Source organism: Tenrec ecaudatus, chromosome 3, assembly GCF_050624435.1.
Source record: "Tenrec ecaudatus isolate mTenEca1 chromosome 3, mTenEca1.hap1, whole genome shotgun sequence".
In the NCBI taxonomy this organism is placed as follows: Eukaryota; Metazoa; Chordata; class Mammalia; order Afrosoricida; family Tenrecidae; genus Tenrec; species Tenrec ecaudatus.
The window spans coordinates 132,870,543-132,888,127 of NC_134532.1; the positions used below are offsets into that span (position 1 = coordinate 132,870,543).

Consider the following 17,585-nt stretch of genomic DNA (forward strand, 5'->3'; position numbering starts at 1 on the left):
TGTAAAAAATTGCAGAATACCTTGCCTTTTGCTATTTCTTTAAATAGAATCTTCAACTTATTTGAAGTAATTGTCTCTTTTATGTGGCACCTTTATAGAGACAATATAAAATGTTTAATTAAGCTATTGTACCACATTGTGCTTTGGGAATTCATGGAGAAATTTGTATATGAAATCAAATCTACCTGTGAATCTAATTCCAAACTGTTGACACAGTCGTCTCTAAACTTGTAAGTGGTATTTTTAAATCGTATGAAATTTTCATTTATTAGTGTATTCAGCAAGTCTCTTAATATTTGCACTTTCCTTAAAAATTCTGGCTCTTTTGTTCCCTTTAAAATTGTCAAACCCAAATCTTATCATTAAAGTCCTTTCTACCTCAACTACCAGAAGCTTTATAAAAAGCAATACGACTTTTTATACCTATCCTTTATGCAATTGCTCATTTCTGAGATGGCAACATATATGAACATATAGTTAAGTAATATGTGTGGTGTTAATCAGGAGGTACATGAAAAGGAACCTACTAAATGAGGTGAAATGATCAACTTTGACATACAAATAAAAATCATTTTTTGCCAACTCTGATATAACTATTGCTTCACCTTTAATGCAAGAATTGCTTTCCAAAACTTTTCTTAGAAAACACAATTTTATCCAAATCTCTCCTACCACTAAGCTCCGTATCATTAAACTTCTGAGCAACATTTAATATCTGCATGGTGCAATAAAACATCTAGAAAGGATACAATGTTTGGTTCAACAAAAGTCTCGTTCAGAAAATTAAATAGCATTTGTTTCTCCGGACTTGTTCTATATCTGTGATGTGTGTAAGTAGAGGTTTTAGAAGTTGAATGCTAGAGGAGGTGAAGTGTTTTTACGTTGCTCTCTTCTATCACTATTAATCTACTGTTGCTTTGATTGATCCCAGTGGCCGAGAAGACCAAAGAGCAGGTGACGAATGTTGGAGAGGCGGTGGTGACAGGTGTAACAGCTGTAGCACAGAAAACTGTGGAAGGAGCGGGAAATATTGCGGCTGCCACTGGCTTTGGCAAAAAAGATCAGATGGGCAAGGTATGTTTGGATCTGTCACACGGTATGTTTATTAGATTGTGAGGTCATGGTGAATTTTCACATGGATCATGAAATAGAAGTCATGTGCTTCTGGGTGAAAAGCTGACTGACCCTTTCCGTTCTCCCCCACTCCCAGAAAAGCGCTTTCCTTAGACTCGCATTGTGCTTTTGATGTGGTGACCATGTCACATATCATGATGGCACAATACGCACAATTGTTTCGTTTTCTGGAAGACAGTTTATGAAATGAGCCATGTAGTAACTGCTGAAAGGAGCAGTGACATTTCAGAAAGAATGGGTGTTTTCAGTAAGCTCTGAATCTTGAAATTTCTCTTTGTTGGACTATAAATGATCTCTGTGTTAATAGCAAACATTTCAAAAGAAAGATTCTTTGACCACATTTCTTTAGCGTGACATCGTTTCATATTACATTTAAATGCATTCCTATTACATAACAGTTTAATGGTAACTGGATGTTTGTGGGAGCTGAGACTGATAGCACACCAACCAGAGAATCGCGATGTCTGGAGGATTTGAGCATTCTCAAAAGAATTTTGACTTTGTATTTCTTCAGAAATAGAATCATGGCATTGAAGGGAATTAGGATTTTTATTTTAAGGAAGTAATAAGTTATTGAAAGATGAGATGTCAAACAGGATATTGGAAACAGCAATTTTCCAACTTTCATGACAACAGGAGAATTATTTTTGTTTTTTCTCTGACACCATGTCAAGTTAGGTTGCGATTCAGTGATGTGGTACAGCAGGTTGAAATATTGCCCAGCTCTGCACCATCCTCACAATTACGTCTATGTTTGAGTCCTTTGTTCAGGGGCTGTCCTCTATTGTACCAAGCAGATGTCCTTCTCTTAGTTTCTGGTAGCTCCTAATAACACCCCCAAGTACGTGAACAATCTCCGCCTACTTGCGTGGAAGGTGCGTTCTGGCCACACTTTTCCAACACAGGTTTGCTTGTTCTTCCTGCAACTCCAGCACCTTCAATATTCTCGACAGCATCATAGTTCAAGTGCCTTGCCTCTCGGCTTGTCTGCTGATTCATTGGCCGAGAGGAATCGGAACTATGATGGCTCGAGTCAGACAAGTGAATGACGTCCTCCAAGTGACGTCTGTGCTCTTGCACACTTCAAGGAAGCTTTGGGGGCAGATTTGTGTTCTTTAAACCTGCCTTTTGTCCATAAGAGGGCATATACTCAAGTACGTGCTAGAAGAATAAAGCAAAGGCAGGACATGACAAATATAAGATTTGACATTTTGATCTATAATGGTTCTATGTCCTCTGCTTATTCCCTTTGACTTGCTAGGGCTGTTGTGTTTTGCTTGAAGTGAAATAATTTTACACACTTGAATGATGTAGACCTCCTGATTAAATGATTAATCAGAATGTCAGAAGTTGCCTTCAGCTGAGTCATATCATACTCACTTCACCAAAACGCCAAGGTCACAGGCAATCTTCCCAATATCTTGCAAGAAGTATAGACCAATAATAATTTATAATCTTGACTACTGTCATTCTACATGATATCAAAAGGTAACCAATATGAATATTAATCATATTTATATCAAACTAAAAGCTTTGGAGTACTCTGAAATGTCTGAGTTGTATCTTTGGTAGGAAGGACATAGTCTATGAATAGCACTATCATCATAGATTAAAGCCTAACATAGTAATTTAAAAAATTCTTTCAAAAGTTATAAAATTAGTAACATTTTCAATGTGGTACGTAAAAACAACATATCACTATTTTCTGCTCACCTGAGTCTTCTAGTGCTACATAAATATCCCCATTGAGAAAAACATCTATTTCAATGGCTGTTCTTTTTTATCGGATACTATTTTGCCAAGTCCTAAGTGGATGAGCAGTGGTTTGTGATTGCTCTTAACCCAGTAGGATGTTCAAGATATATAATGTTGTGTAAGGTTGTGAGGAAAATAAGCTGGCCCTGATCACTAAGGAGCATGCTGATGCTGCTGGACAGGTAAGAACTGACTAATCACAAGGTGACATTGCTCCCCAGTAGCTGCTCCCAGGGAGAAGGACAGGCTGTCTGCTCCTGTAGAGATTTACAGTCCTGGAAACCCTTTATTGCAGGGGTTCTCAACCTGTGGGCCATGACCCCTTTGGGGGTCAAATGACCCTTTCACAGGGGTCACTCAATTCATAACAGTAACAAAAAATAATAATAATTTTACGGTTCAGTGGTCACTGCAACATGAGGAACTGTATTTAGGGTGGCGGCACTAGGAAGGTTGAGAACCACTGCTTTATAGGTCCATTAAGAGTTGGAATTAACTTGATGCCAGTGGGTGGTATGTTTTCAGTAAAATAAATAGCGTTGATATATTTTGTGACTGTATTAATTATGCTCCATACTGGCCTGGATATTAGGGGGACATAAAAATAATTAGCGAATGGGTGCCCTCTGTCCCAGGTGCCCTCTAGTCTAATTGCCGCCACAAACTACTCTTTTGTCTGTTGTCTGTCTGCTACCAGTGAAGGCTTTGATCCAAAACCCCATAGAAGAGAAAATGTCTAACAGAACACTAAACTGCCATGGAAACCAGAAGTACTGGATCCATTGAAACGGGGAGAATCCCTGAATCAGTTGTCCTGGTATAATCTTTGATCTTTGAATTGAAATTATCCCATGAATTCATCTGTAAGCAAATCAACAGTTTAGCTCAATTAATAAAGAATGTCGGCATTGAACATTTAACTCTTTCAAAGAATTGTTTATGTGAAATCCAGCTGACTGCAGATGAGAACTTCCAGGGATGTGAGGAATTACATTCATGGTTGAGACTGCTCTACTGGTGATACAATAGGAAGAATGTAATCACTAGCATTGCTCTCTACATGTAGGGATTGTCGAAGGGATGTATGCTTGTTGGGCATATGTTAACAAGCATTGTTTAAAGACTAAACTGAAATTTTTAAGAGAGAGATTGAAATGTACTCTTCAGACAAAGAACCTGTCATCTTTACCCTGGAAAAAGAGGTCTTAGAAAATAGGATGTATTTGGATTAGGTATGCATATATCCATCATAGGAAAAAATATAAAAAGTGTCTCAGTTAGAAGTAAGAGAGATATTTTCTCCCAATAAATATATTTTATATGGTTTCTGTCAGTAGACTGTGAAATTACACTGTGCAGCTAGAGATAAGAGCCACACTGTGTTCGCTGTTTAGAAACAGAAACAGAAAACACTTCCCCCCAGACCTAAGGTCCGAATTTAATAACCAGTAAGCACTGTGATCCTCCAATGTACGCAGGCCGGCAAATCCAATGTTAGCTTCTAAGGACCAATTGTGATGATCGTTTTCTTAGCTAGGGAGGTATATTATAGGAGGAGTGTGATGAGACTGCTTCCAGGAATACCACCAAGCAGCTTTCGAATCGTACTGTGTCATGAGCTGATTCCCTCATCAATACTCACTATGGATCACGATCGCGCTGAGTACAGTGGGCGGGTAATGGCAATGTTCTCATTAAGAACACATTCTCATGGTGTATGTCCTAACGTTTATAGCGTTTGCCCTTTTATATGTAGATGCAACAAGATATTATTCATAGTATATGATTAACCAGATACTGGAGTCATTATTCAGGACCCCCTAACTATATTCAGGTTTGAATGGTGGGCTGTTAACTACAAGGTCAGCTGTTCAAACGCCCCAGCTGCAGGGGAGAATGAGGTGTCTTCTCCGGTGAAGATTTACATTGTCAGAAACGCTGTATGAGGTTGCTATGAGTTGTACTTGACTTAAAGGCAGTAAGTTTTGTCAAACTTATGTCTGATCATTTCAAATTTACTTTTGCTTATTTCTCTTTCTTTCTTTCTTTTTTAACCATTGATACCATCTGAGGTAGACCTACCCACGAGACGGACTGATCTTGTGGCTGTAGGAGTGGGCCCAGGCATGACAACACTTGTGAGGGCTGCAGGGTTGGGAAATGTTCTCTTTTTTGTACATGGGGCAAAGATGGGCAGGGACCAACTGGGCAGCACCTAGCAACAACATACTGCCTGTGCCACACTTGGATCAGATGATGAATTCACTGGTTATCTTAGAAAACAGTTACATGTTTAAATGACAATCCTAGGAGGAAAAAGAAAACAACCTTATTGTCATGGAGTCAGTTCTGACTGACAGTGACCCTCGAGGACAGAGCAGAATTCTAGGGGGTCCAGGGTTATAATTTTAATAGAAGAAGATTGTTGTAGCTGTGTGCTACAGAGCTTCTGGGGAGTTCAAACATCAAAACTTCCGGGATTGACCACCACACAGCACTCTGGCCGAGCTTTTTATAAGGAAGCAAACCCCCAACCTCACTGCTGATGAATTGATTCTGACTTGGAGCCTACATAGGGTTTCTGAGACTATAGATCTTTATAGGAGCCGGTGACCTTATCTATCTCCCCTAGAGTGGCTGGTAGGTTTGAACTGCTGACCTTGTGGTTAACAGTCTGATCCTAATCTGTAAGCCCCACCAGAGCTCCCCTTATAAGGGAATGGACGTGGTTACATATGATGATGAAGAGTTCTGGTGGTGCTACCAGGTAGGTATTGGATTGTTCATCACAAATTTTTCAGTTCAAACCCACCAACTGCTCCCTAAGAGAAATATGAGGTGTTTTCTCTGTTGATGGATTACAGTCTTGGAAATCCTATGTAGAGTCACTGAGACTTGGAATTGACTTGAAGGCCAGGGGTTGGTAGCGTGTGTCTATTGCTGTTCAACAGTCTCATACCAAACTTCAGTGGAAATTAACTTGCTTTACTCTAAAAAGTAAAAAATGTCTGGATTTGTTTTGCCCCTTCCAATGTAGACACTCTTTTCTAAACTTCAGACACGGATTGGATGGTGGTGTCATCTTGAAAAAAATATCAAAAATAGACTTTATGTTGTCTCAAAATATTCCAAATAGACAAAAATCAAGGGCATCTGTTTGAATTGTAAAAATTAGACATAAGATAAGTGAAATGCCAATTATGTTTTCATGTAAATATATAATTATGGAAAATAATGAATGATGCACTTCATCAACCTAATGGCTCTTGAACCAGGGAAGATTGACAAGTTTCCAACTCAAAGTTTAGGTAATATTTTTATGTAGAACTTTACTAAAACTCTTACTAAATACTAACAAGTGATTCTACAATGATTAAGGAAAGATATTTGTGAAATTTCTAAAAGTAGTATTTAAATCTTAATAAGTTAATAATGTATATTACAACAAAGAATTCTGTGGCACAACTTATGTATTGTTGACTAAAAATAAGTAAGCAAAAGGTGGAATAAATGAATAAATGGAAAGGAAGAATATGCACACACACATATTCCAGATTAGAGTTGGAAATTGAGCCTTATATTTGTTTGAGTGTACATGAGTGTCTTCTTGATACTGCATTACACACTATGATCAATTATTTGGAAGTGAATTACTAAGAATACATTCAGTCATTTATTTTTATTATTTTAAATAATTCACATTTTTATTTTTTAAATTACATAGATTGATTTTATCTATGTACACTTGCAAAGAAGCTGGATAAATCTGATCATCTATAATAGTACATCACATCTAATTCACAAATATATATGCTTATTATTGAGAATCCTTAAGGAAAAGAAAATTGTACTTTACACATATGCTTTACTATTTTATGCTAATGCTGCACAAATTTACTGAGGAAGCATATATAGTTACTTAATGTTTCAGTTACTGTCTGAGGGAGTTTGTGTCACTTTCTGGTTTTAAAGAAATTGAAAAAGCATGTACTTCTTAATATCATTAAACTAAAATAGACAATATCTTCTGTGGCCATACCCCTAACCCAGAAAATGAAGGCTTATATTAGCAAACTGTTCTACTTGAGTAATTCATTACAGTCTATTGTTTATCTTTTGCCCTGGTTATCTCATTGCATCCACAGGTCAGCCCTGTGCAGTTAGCTGGCCATTTAGAGAAGAGCTGGGCTCAGAAAGGTTAAATGAGTCACTAGATTTCTGGCAAAGTTTAATTGAACAAAGTGACCTAAACCTGAGCCATTAAACACAGGATCGAACTATTTTGAACTCATTTAACCTAACACTTTTATTTCACAAAGGAGAAAACTCTTGTTCAGAGATGTGAGCTTTCACCCATAGTAGGGAGAGAAGCAAGACAACTGCATGTTCCTTAACTTAAGAGCCCATACCCTCTTCACACACGCAAACAGCAGAAAGATGGGAAAACTACTCACTGAAAACTTAATTTTTTTTAGCTAAATAAAATGAAATCACATTACTACTCTTGTTTTTCTCAGCTATCCCCAAAGTCATGAGTTCCCTTGAATATTGCTCATGTGGTATAATTAGAAAAGGTACTTGCTCAAATAATTTTAAAAAACAACGTTACACCATTTCTAAAAAAAATACAAAACCTGCAGGAAATCGCAGAGCCGCTACTTTGTAAAGTTGTAGGTTATGCTCTTGTCAAGTCCACTCCAACTCAGGTGACCTTCTGAAGGAGCAGAAGAGCATTGCACTTCCGGAGGATACGCCTGCTTTGCTGACCTCTGCTGGGCTGCACACGGTGTGCTGTTCTGGAGATGGGCCTTCTTCATGAGATGTCTAATTCAGTGAGCCCAAATCTTGCCGTTTGCGCTTCTGAGGGGCATTCCAGTTACAGTTCTTCTAAGCCTGATTTGTTTTCTGGCAGTCAGTACTATATCCAGTACTGGAATATAATTGCTGTATCCTAATGTCTTTTCTGACAGAAAAGGCTTGGATGTTAGAGAACAGTTCGCAGTGTTTGGTGGGACAGAGATTTGGGATGTCCCTGACTCATCCTTTTTCTCCTTTGCTTAACAGTTGTTATTTTTAAGACATGAATAGAGACATTTAGGCAGCACTTCTCGACCTCTGGGCTGTGACCCCTTTGGGGGTCGAACCACCCTTTCACAGGGATCATCCGATTCATAACAGGACCAAAATGACAGTTGTGAAGTAGCAATATAAATAATTTTATGGTTGCGGGGGGGTCACCACAACATGAGGAACTGTATTGAAGGGTCGTGGCATTAGCAAGGTTGAGAACCACTGCGTTTCGGAGATTCTGAGAACCTAGTGTCCATGTAGAATTTATATTTAATGTTACCCAAAAATATTCAGACGGGTTCCAAGTGGTGAGCATGAGAGGAAGAAGCACTAGATATTCAAGTGGTGGCAAAACAAAAGCAACAAAGACGTGAAACATGGGAATTTGACATTTTCACTCATCCCCATGCCACATCCCTGGTCTTTTGTAGCCATGTTCTGCAAGAACTGGTTGGGAAAGGACAAGAAAATGATGCTGTTCATTCACGTGGGGTTTTGTACAAATAATACATTTGATTTTTCTGCTGCAAGAGCTTCAGAGGACATCAAAGTCACCGCTCCTCAAATATCTTGGGGAGAGATCTGCAAAGGGGCAGCAGAAGGGAAGGGAAGGAGTAGGTTCTTGCTCTTATTGGAGTTGGGTTTTCTTTTTCACCCCATATGAGAGCTGCACAGTGGCTCATATTTCTGGGCTAACTCTTTGAAATGGCACATTACACTGTATAATAGGCCTGTATGGGCTCCTCCTGATCTCAGCTGTCACTCTCCTCCATACTTTGGACTGTCAGCTATAACCTACATACTCTCCAACCCTGGTCTGAACCCACAGGAAACTGAAGAATTCCTAACATATCAGCCTCAGTTCTCAGGATTCAAGGTGTGTGTGAATTTATTCAATTTGGAATGTCAGTCCTCTATGGCTGTATGATTTTTTTGCCCAGGCACTAATGGTCTTGGGAAAGATTAGCAAGTTCTAGTTCTCAGCCATCATCCTGGCATGTAATGAAGTTGATTCTAATCCACAGTGACTTCCTGTAATCTGTGTGAACTGTGCGCCAGAGGCTCTGCAAAGACTAATTTATTTCAGAAGGAGATCACAGGCCTTTCTTCCTTTGCGCCTCTGTGAGGGCTCACTGTTTGTGTGTGTCCACATGTTAATCATTTACACTATCCGGGGATGCTCTGGCTCACAGCTAGCATTCAGTCCATGAGGCAAGGCGCCTAGCTACCGGTTGTCTCCACAGAGAAGGGATGAGAGGAAAAAACATAATGTTCCACTAATAATTTCCTTTACATATTTCCCTGAAGACCGCGTCTCCTTTCTTTCCTTTCCTAATGGATTAAAAAGCACATAAACTGACAGACATATAGTGATTTGTTGTTTTAGTTTTTGAATTTGCACTACCACCAAACATGTGCAAACCAACAATACTACAGAGCTCTTTACAAGTACGAATTACCCCTAAGAAGTCTGAAACAGAATACTGATTTTCAGTATGAGTCTTTGAGTCACACACAACTTAGGGATGCAAAACTGGAAATTCAAAACAAGGTATGATTAAGGCAATTAACGACATTTTCAAATGGAACAGAGAAAACACAAACCGACCTTTTAACAATTTACATCTGAGAAGACACCAGGACTGTGTTAAACTTAAATTTCTAAGCACTGAGTTTGGGAAGGCTTCTGGCCCACAGTAGAAGCCGCAAGTCCATCTGTGAGTTTCCACATAAATTCAGCCATTATTGAGTACTCTCAACAATTTGATCATATAGTAATTGTCTGTCTGTCATTCTGACACTTTGCCAAAATTCACATTTAAAAATGTGAATTTTTCTTTTCTGTGTTCCAGTTTCCTTGTATGATTTATTTCATTGATTTTTTAAAAGTTAGCTTTGTAGGTGATTAGAAGTATAGTTATAATTGTAGTAGTATTTGCTATCCATACCTTTGTCCATTCATTCGTCCATCCATCTGATTTATATTATTGAATGCATGGCCAGCATCAACAGAAATATATTGATATATATTTCTTGTTTTTATTGTGACTTGGGTGAAGATTTACAGAACATTTATCATTCAGCAATTCATTCACATTTAGTTTCATCTCACTGACCACAATTCTAATAATGTAAATCACTTCTCCACTCCTTTCCCAAGATGTCTCTTTCCTCTCCTCCCTTCTGAACTTCTCCTGGAGTAAATGCTGACCTTTGGTTCTTTTGTACTCTAGGATTACCAGTGGTGGTGCTGGGTAAGCACTGGGCTTCTAACCACAAAACGAGCACTCCAAACCCACCAGTTTCTCTGGGCGAGAAAGATGCGGCTGTACTGCTCCCATAAAGATGGGAAGTCTCAGATATCCCATCTATGGTTGCTATGAGTCAGTGTTCATGAGATGGCAGTGGATTGGGTTGAGGCATATAGTTCTCTGTCATAATATACAGGAGTCTGCTAGCCCATTAATACTATGAAACTTGTTCGAAGACTTTTTTGTTAGTTCTTTCTCTGTCCTTCAAACTAGCAATAATGTTTTTAAATGAGATATCAGACACTTATACTGTTTTTTTTCTCAAAAAATTTGGTTATAGTATACTTCTTTTGTTTATTCTTAATCCCAATTGCCGAGTCAAATTTAACTACCATTGTGATGATTCTTGGTATGGTTATCTCTATACACTATATAAATTTCAAGTTATATTTCTACAGATGATTCTCAGAATTGAGAAAATTCTGAGTGAATTAAACAATTTTCTCTTTAATTTTTGGCAAGTATATCAGATCATTTGAGCCTTTATCCATTATTTTGTGAATTCAGAGATCTGAGAATATTGTTATCCTCTTATTTTCATATATCCTTATGAGTTTGCCTATTCATTTTAATATTTTTTTCCACAGCATGCCAAAATTTCCAAACTTACCCATTACCTTTGTCTATGCCAACCTGGCTGACAACTTAATGAGTTGTAAAAATATTCTTTGTTAATAGTCTATTTACTCTAATCTTCTCAGCTCTACCATTAGATAGGCCAATCTACATGTATGGGTAGGTTTATTTGAGTTAAAAACTTACTTTATATCTAAGATCTTTATATATGTTAGTTCACTGTCTTATATCATCTTGTTAATAGTTATTTCTTTTTGAAGAATAGCAACTAGCATACCCGATAGACTTAAATATCTAGGTTGGAATGTTGAGGTCTATTAGTATATTGAGTCATAACAATTATTGAAAAAAGTATTGTTTGTATTTTGAAATAAAAATTTTCTCAGAAATGAAATTACTTTTATAGGTTTTATTTTTTCCTCCAGACTTAAAAGTGTTGACTATGTATAACAACTGATGTTTTGTGGTACTAAGTCTCAAAGAACATTTTAAAGATGTAATACATAGTCTTGAAGTCTTTGGAACAAATGTATATTTCTTCTAATATTATTTGCATTTTTTTTTGGTACTGTGAGACTGAAATGTCTTACTTCCCTTACTTGATGTTTTGGGAGCTTTTTTCCCCCCAACAGTTTTATTGGCACATAATTTCCATGTCATATCACTGAATAGTTAAGTCATTCAATCATATCATGGGCAATTGCACAACCACTACCACATCCACCTGAAATCACCCCTCCCACATCGAACCGCCCCCAAAATGAAGTATGCAATCACAATCAGCTCCAGTGCTTTCATCAAAAACTAATTGGCCCCTTTATCAAAAGAGACTACAAAGGTATGGCTTGTGGGGCAGGCAACGGCTTTATCATGGGCATTAAAGGGATGTTGCAGTTACAATGACTTATTATCCCAAAGGTTGGCAGTTTATCCACCAGGCCCTCTGTCAAACAAGGCTGTGGCAGGTCACTTTCCAAAAACGACAGCCTGGAAACACTATAGTGCAGGTCTACTCTGTCATGAAGGGTCACTAATGGGTCAGAATGAGCTCAAAGCCAATGAGGTTGATTTTAGGTTTGGGGGAAAGAGTTTCATTGGCTTATGTTATAACTGGTTTTTCGTGTGTGTGTGTGTGTTGTGCATGTTTTATGTAATGTGCATGTGCATGTTTTATGGACTTTACAGTAGTATTTTCTTCAGAAACCTCTTTGCTCTTCTTGATGTCTGACCATTCTATAGATATAGGAGAGTGAGGCATAAATCTGACCTGAACAGTTATAACTTTGTCAATATATCCCCTCTATGATGCAGGCTAGGCCTGATTTGGTTTTCCTTTTTTTTTCTGTATTTTTGGTTTGAAGTGTTTTGTTCAGTTTTTATTTGTTCATATTTGGGTGTATCTATCTGAGAGGTGTTATGTCAGTGGAGGTCACCCTCTTGAAGCTGTATTTTATGTTTTTCCATCTTTCAGTATCTGAAACCCAGACTGATGATCCCATACAAACAGCAAGAAGAAGAAGGGGTTTGGAGGGATCAGGGTAGAGAGGTGGAGTGTGGTGAGAGGGGTGATGTCTAGGCAGGACTGGGCCGTGTTTCACTCTGTGTGCACAGGGTCACCATGACTCAGGATGGACTTGATGGCACCTACAACCAACAACATACTTTATTCTGAATAACGGGCTATCGTTTTTAATTGCCAGGGGGACACTGAGTGTTATTTTTCCTGAAAAGTGGGCAGTAGGCGAAATACATTTGGCAAGATATGATAGAATCAAATTTTAATCCCTGATAATGCTGTTCAAGATGGTTCATTTGGCCCCCATTTATTTTCTGCCCTGCATCTAATGATTATTCCATGAAGCACTCTAGACTGATAAATGTCTTCAAAACTCCTTGAAATGATCTGAACCAGTACGCATCTTTTAACCTCGGCCTTGCCTTTAAGACGCCTCGGGGTCTCCTGTCTGAGGTCATTCAGGTTGAAGCTTTCAGAAATCCAAACCCTTTCCGCCAACTGCTGGGTCAGAGTCATGTCACTTCAAAGATGGATTGCTTGAGCATCTACTCACAGGTTCTTCAAAACCAACTCGTAAGGTAGCCTTGATTTTTCCCTTTAATACCTTCATCCAATATTTTTAACTAATGATTTTACTTACAGTTCAGAATATATTCCTGCTCCTCAGACATTTCCATCCCCCACTGTTACCACCTTCATCACCTGTCACCGAGAAGCCCCCTGGCCTTTGAGCTGATGTCCCTCTTCCCTGGCATGCTGACAGACTCATTGGCCACCAGTCAGAGGAATCCTTTAAAAAATACACCAACCTATCTCTGCCCTGTCTCTCAATCCCCCACTCACTTCCTACACTAAAAGAATGAAATCCAAATTATGAGGATGGCTTAACAGCACTCCATTATCTTGCCTTTGATAAATTCCTATTTGTGGCAACACAGTGAACTAAGTGATAGGCTATTAACACCAAGGCTGCAGTTCAAACCCGCCAGCCACTCCACAGGAGAAAGACGAGGCTACCTGGCCTTGTGCATATGTACAGTCTCAGAAAGTCTGCGTAGCGGCTCTGCTCTCATAGGCTCCCTATCAATTGCCTTTGGTTCGTGTATCTCCTTTCTCCTTGGATAGGCTTGGTGTGAGTAAGAATTGACTCGAAGGCAGTAAGGTCTTTTAAAATTTTTTTCTTGTATATCCCCTTATAATACCCTGGTCTTCTGATTGGTGCTTGAGCCTGCCAAGCATATTTACAATACTCAGTGAGTACATATACAATGCGATTCATTAAATATAAGCTGCTTCCTTGTTTTCAAAGTAAAGCCTAAAAAACAGACTGTCCAGAATTATTCATTTCATTTTACAAATATAAACTGTGTAGATACATAATATAGCACAGCTATAATTCTGTTTCAGGCTTCCATTCGACTTCATGTCATTTGTATAATTAATATATTATAAAATACGGACCTATTCTAATGAGCTTGCTTACATTTGTTCTAGTTATCACAGACATTTTTGGTTTCCCATGCTTTTGGAGTAACTTTTAGCTGATTAAACATGGATTCAAGTAATTGACTTTCTCCATGAAAATCAAAACAACCATTTCACTCATGAACTGGAGATTGTCAAAGTGCTTATTCGTGCATGTGTTCATCTTCCATTAAGTATCTCCTTAGGGAACCACATGAATTAGAGTGACTCTTGGACAGATGGGAGGAACCACATGTGTTCAATAGTAAGCAGTTGGTGACCATAAGGTGCCAAGTAGAAGATTAGAAATAGCAAGGTGGGAAGCTTCCGGTTGCTCTTGGAAAAGATTGATTCTCAGCTCCTGATTTCCACTCTGTTTTCATTCGAAATCAGGACCTTCCAAAACACCCTTCCACATTTGATCCTCAAAGACTATATCCTCCTGCTTGTTCAGTGTAGTTTGTTTGTAAATAAAATGAAGTGTTTAGGCAGAGGAAAGAGTAGTCCCCTTCTCCCACAGCCTTTATGTGAGAATGACAGCTCTGAAAGGCGGTCTCCTGCGCAGGGAATGTGACAGTGTTCAGTTGCTAGATGGGAGGGGGAGGGCGACTGCACGGCCAGGAGTCATGTGTCATTTGTTCCTGCCTGGGCTCATCTGCCATGTGGAGCTCTAAGTTTATTTCTTGACGATGAGCGATGAGATTTCATGAGGAGCAGGATAAAGCAATTACGGGTTAGCTTTTGTGCTGCAGGGTTGTCGTCTTCAAATATTGTTCAAGATTTAGGAGGCAGGCTTTGTGACTTATTCACTCCCTAATCTAGATGGTTTAACCTGGAAAAAGAGCATCAAAACCTCTAGCAGCAGGTGGCTGTGAGTGTGACTGATCTTGAGAAAGAAGGAAGAAGTCATCTAAGGGCCTACACGGGCTGCCTACTCTAATGTTTGATTGGGTTAAAACCATTTTACTAACAAATCTTCTGTAAAGGGAAATGAATTGATATCCTAAAACAAATGATGTGTAAGGCTCACTAACTGAGCAACTGATGCCAACTTAGATCTTATTTTTTGAGTAGGTGGTACCAATGGTTAATGTGTGGAGTGGTTAATTTGAGTCTCTCAAAGTCACCTCCGAGGCCCATTGATATACTTCAAGAAAAGCAGCCATTAACACCCCTATGAAGTTGTCTTGATAGAAGCTGCCGCTTCTGTCTTCATCCGCACTATATCCACAGGGACTCCAGATTGAAATGCACTGCAGTATTGTGACTGACATTCACTGTTCTAAGGTGCACTGCGTCTGGGCATACCTTTGGGTTTTAACAGACATGTTTCTCACATACTGATATAGTTGGTACTTTTTATCAGTATCCATTTTATTGAATAAATATTAAAACTTGTGGGTGCTTTGGGTTTGTGTCTTCCCCGCCTCCAGTCCTTTTAAGGTACTTTACGTGATCTAAACTACAAATGCATTTACATTGCTCCAGATCTATTTTAGATGCTAGACACTTAGTTCAATGTGTTTTATTCCTTATCAGACTGGAATCATTCCAAGCCTCCCTGCTTGTAGACGGTGCTAAAGCTGAAACAGGGAGGATGCTAAGTCTGCCAGAAATTCATCTTAATATTCCACCCAGGCTTTCTTGATACTGAAGGTCACCAGGAGAATGTAATTGGTTTTGCTAGTAGTTTTCTTTATTTATTGGATATGGGGGGGGGGAAGTGGTTAAAAGAATTAAACTAAACAACCCTATGAACACAGAGGCAGTATCTACCAACCAATTCTTCAGTAAATAGGGATTGCACCTGTAATGATTTCCATGTAAAAGGATCTCGCTTTTTTTTAAAATTTATTTTAACAATTTATTGGGGCTCATACAATTCTTTTCACAGTTCATACATATACATACATCAATTGTATAAAGCACATCTGTACAGTCTTTGCCCTAATCATTTTTTTCTCTTTTCTTCTTTTACATTTTATTAGGGACTCAAACAACTCTTACCACAATCCATACATATACATACATCAATTGTATAAAGCACATTCATACATTCCCTGCCCCAATCATTCTCAAGGCATTTGCTCTCCACTTAAGCCCCTTGCATCAGGTCCTCTTTTTTTTCCCCCCTCCCTCCCCATTCCCCCGTCCCTCATGTGCCCTTGGTAATTTATACATCGTTATTTTGTCATATCTTGCCCTATCCGGAGTCTCCCTTCCCCCCTTCTCTGCTGTCCCTCTCCCAGGGAAGAGGTCACATGTGGATCCTTGTAATCAGTTCCCCCTTTCCAACCCACTCACCCTCCACTCTCCCAGCATCGTCCCTCACACCCTTGGTCCTGAAGGTATCATCCACCCTGGATTCCCTGTACCTCCAGCCCTCATATGCACCAGTGTACAGCCTCTGTCCTATCCAGCCCTGCAAGGTAGAATTCGAATCATGGTAGTTGGGGGGAGGAAGCATCCAGGATCTGGGGGAAAGCTGTGTTCTTCATCGATACTACCTCACGCCCTAATTAACCCATCTCCTCTCCTAAACCCCTCTATGAGGGGATCTCCATTGGTCGACACTTGGGCCTTGGTTCTCCACTCTGCACTTCCCCCTTCATTTAATATGATATATATATATATATATACATATATATACATACATATATACAGATACACATATATACACATACATACACACACTTATATCTTTTTTGTTTTTTGCATGATGCCTTATACCTGGTCCCTTGGGCACCTCGTGATCGCACTGGCCGGTGTGCTTCTTCCATGTGGGCTTATTTGCTTCTGAGCTACATGGCCGCTTGTTCACCTTCAAGCTTTTAAGACCCCAGACACTATCTCTTTAGATAGCCAGGCACCATCAGCTTTCTTCACATTTGCTTATGCACCCATTTGTCTTCAGCGATCCTATCATGGAGGTGTGCAGTCAATGATATGATTTTTTGTTCTTTGATGCCTGGTAACTGATCCCTTTGGGACCACTCTATCACACAGGCTGGTGTGTTCTTCCATGTGGACTTTGTTGCTTCTGAGCTAGATGGCCGCTTGTTTGTCTTCAAGCCTTTAAGACCCCAGGCACTATCTCTTTTGATAGCCAGGCACCATCAGCTTTCTTCACCACATTTACTTGTTCACCCACTTTGGCTCCAGCCGTTGTGTTGGGAGAGTGAGCATCATAGAGTTCCAATTTAATAAAAGAAGGTATTCATGCATAGAGGGAGTGTTTGAGTAGAGGCCCAAGGTCCTTCCGCCACCTTAATACTTGACCTATAAATATAGACACATAGATCTATTTCCCCATCCTCCTATATATATTTGCATGTACATGTCTTTGTCTAGACCTCCATGAATGCCCTTTGACTCCTAGCTCTTTCCTCCATCTCCCTTGACTTTCCTCCTGCCCTACTACCATGCTTCATCGCCACCTGGGCCAGAGTATACCTCTTCTCTAAGCAACCTTACCCTTGATCATTTCCCACCATGCCTGCCACTCCCCCTTCTCTACCATTTGGGGTCCCATGTTTTTCCCTTGTCCCTGGGTTTGTTAACACCACTTCCTTATCCCCCCTACCCCCCCACCCCAAGTCCCCCCAGAACTGTCGGTCCCATTGTTTTTCCTCCAGATAGTTCATCTAGCCTGTCCTATTCAGACAGACCTGTGGAGTCACTAACATGCACGAAAACTAGACAGAGGAAAACAAAGCAACAGTATACAACCAGACAACATTTAACACCATCAAAAAGGG

At 39.4% G+C, this 17,585-nt stretch overlaps 1 protein-coding gene across 1 annotated transcript in view; it reads left to right on the forward strand.

Annotated features, from left to right (window-relative positions):
* SNCA (synuclein alpha) overlaps nucleotides 1-17,585 on the forward strand; it is a 117,231-nt gene that overhangs the window by 23,188 nt on the left and 76,458 nt on the right. The window contains exon 3 of the mRNA XM_075544885.1: nucleotides 932-1,074. Within this exon, the coding sequence (XP_075401000.1) occupies nucleotides 932-1,074 (143 nt within the window). The remainder of the gene's footprint in view (nucleotides 1-931; nucleotides 1,075-17,585) is intronic.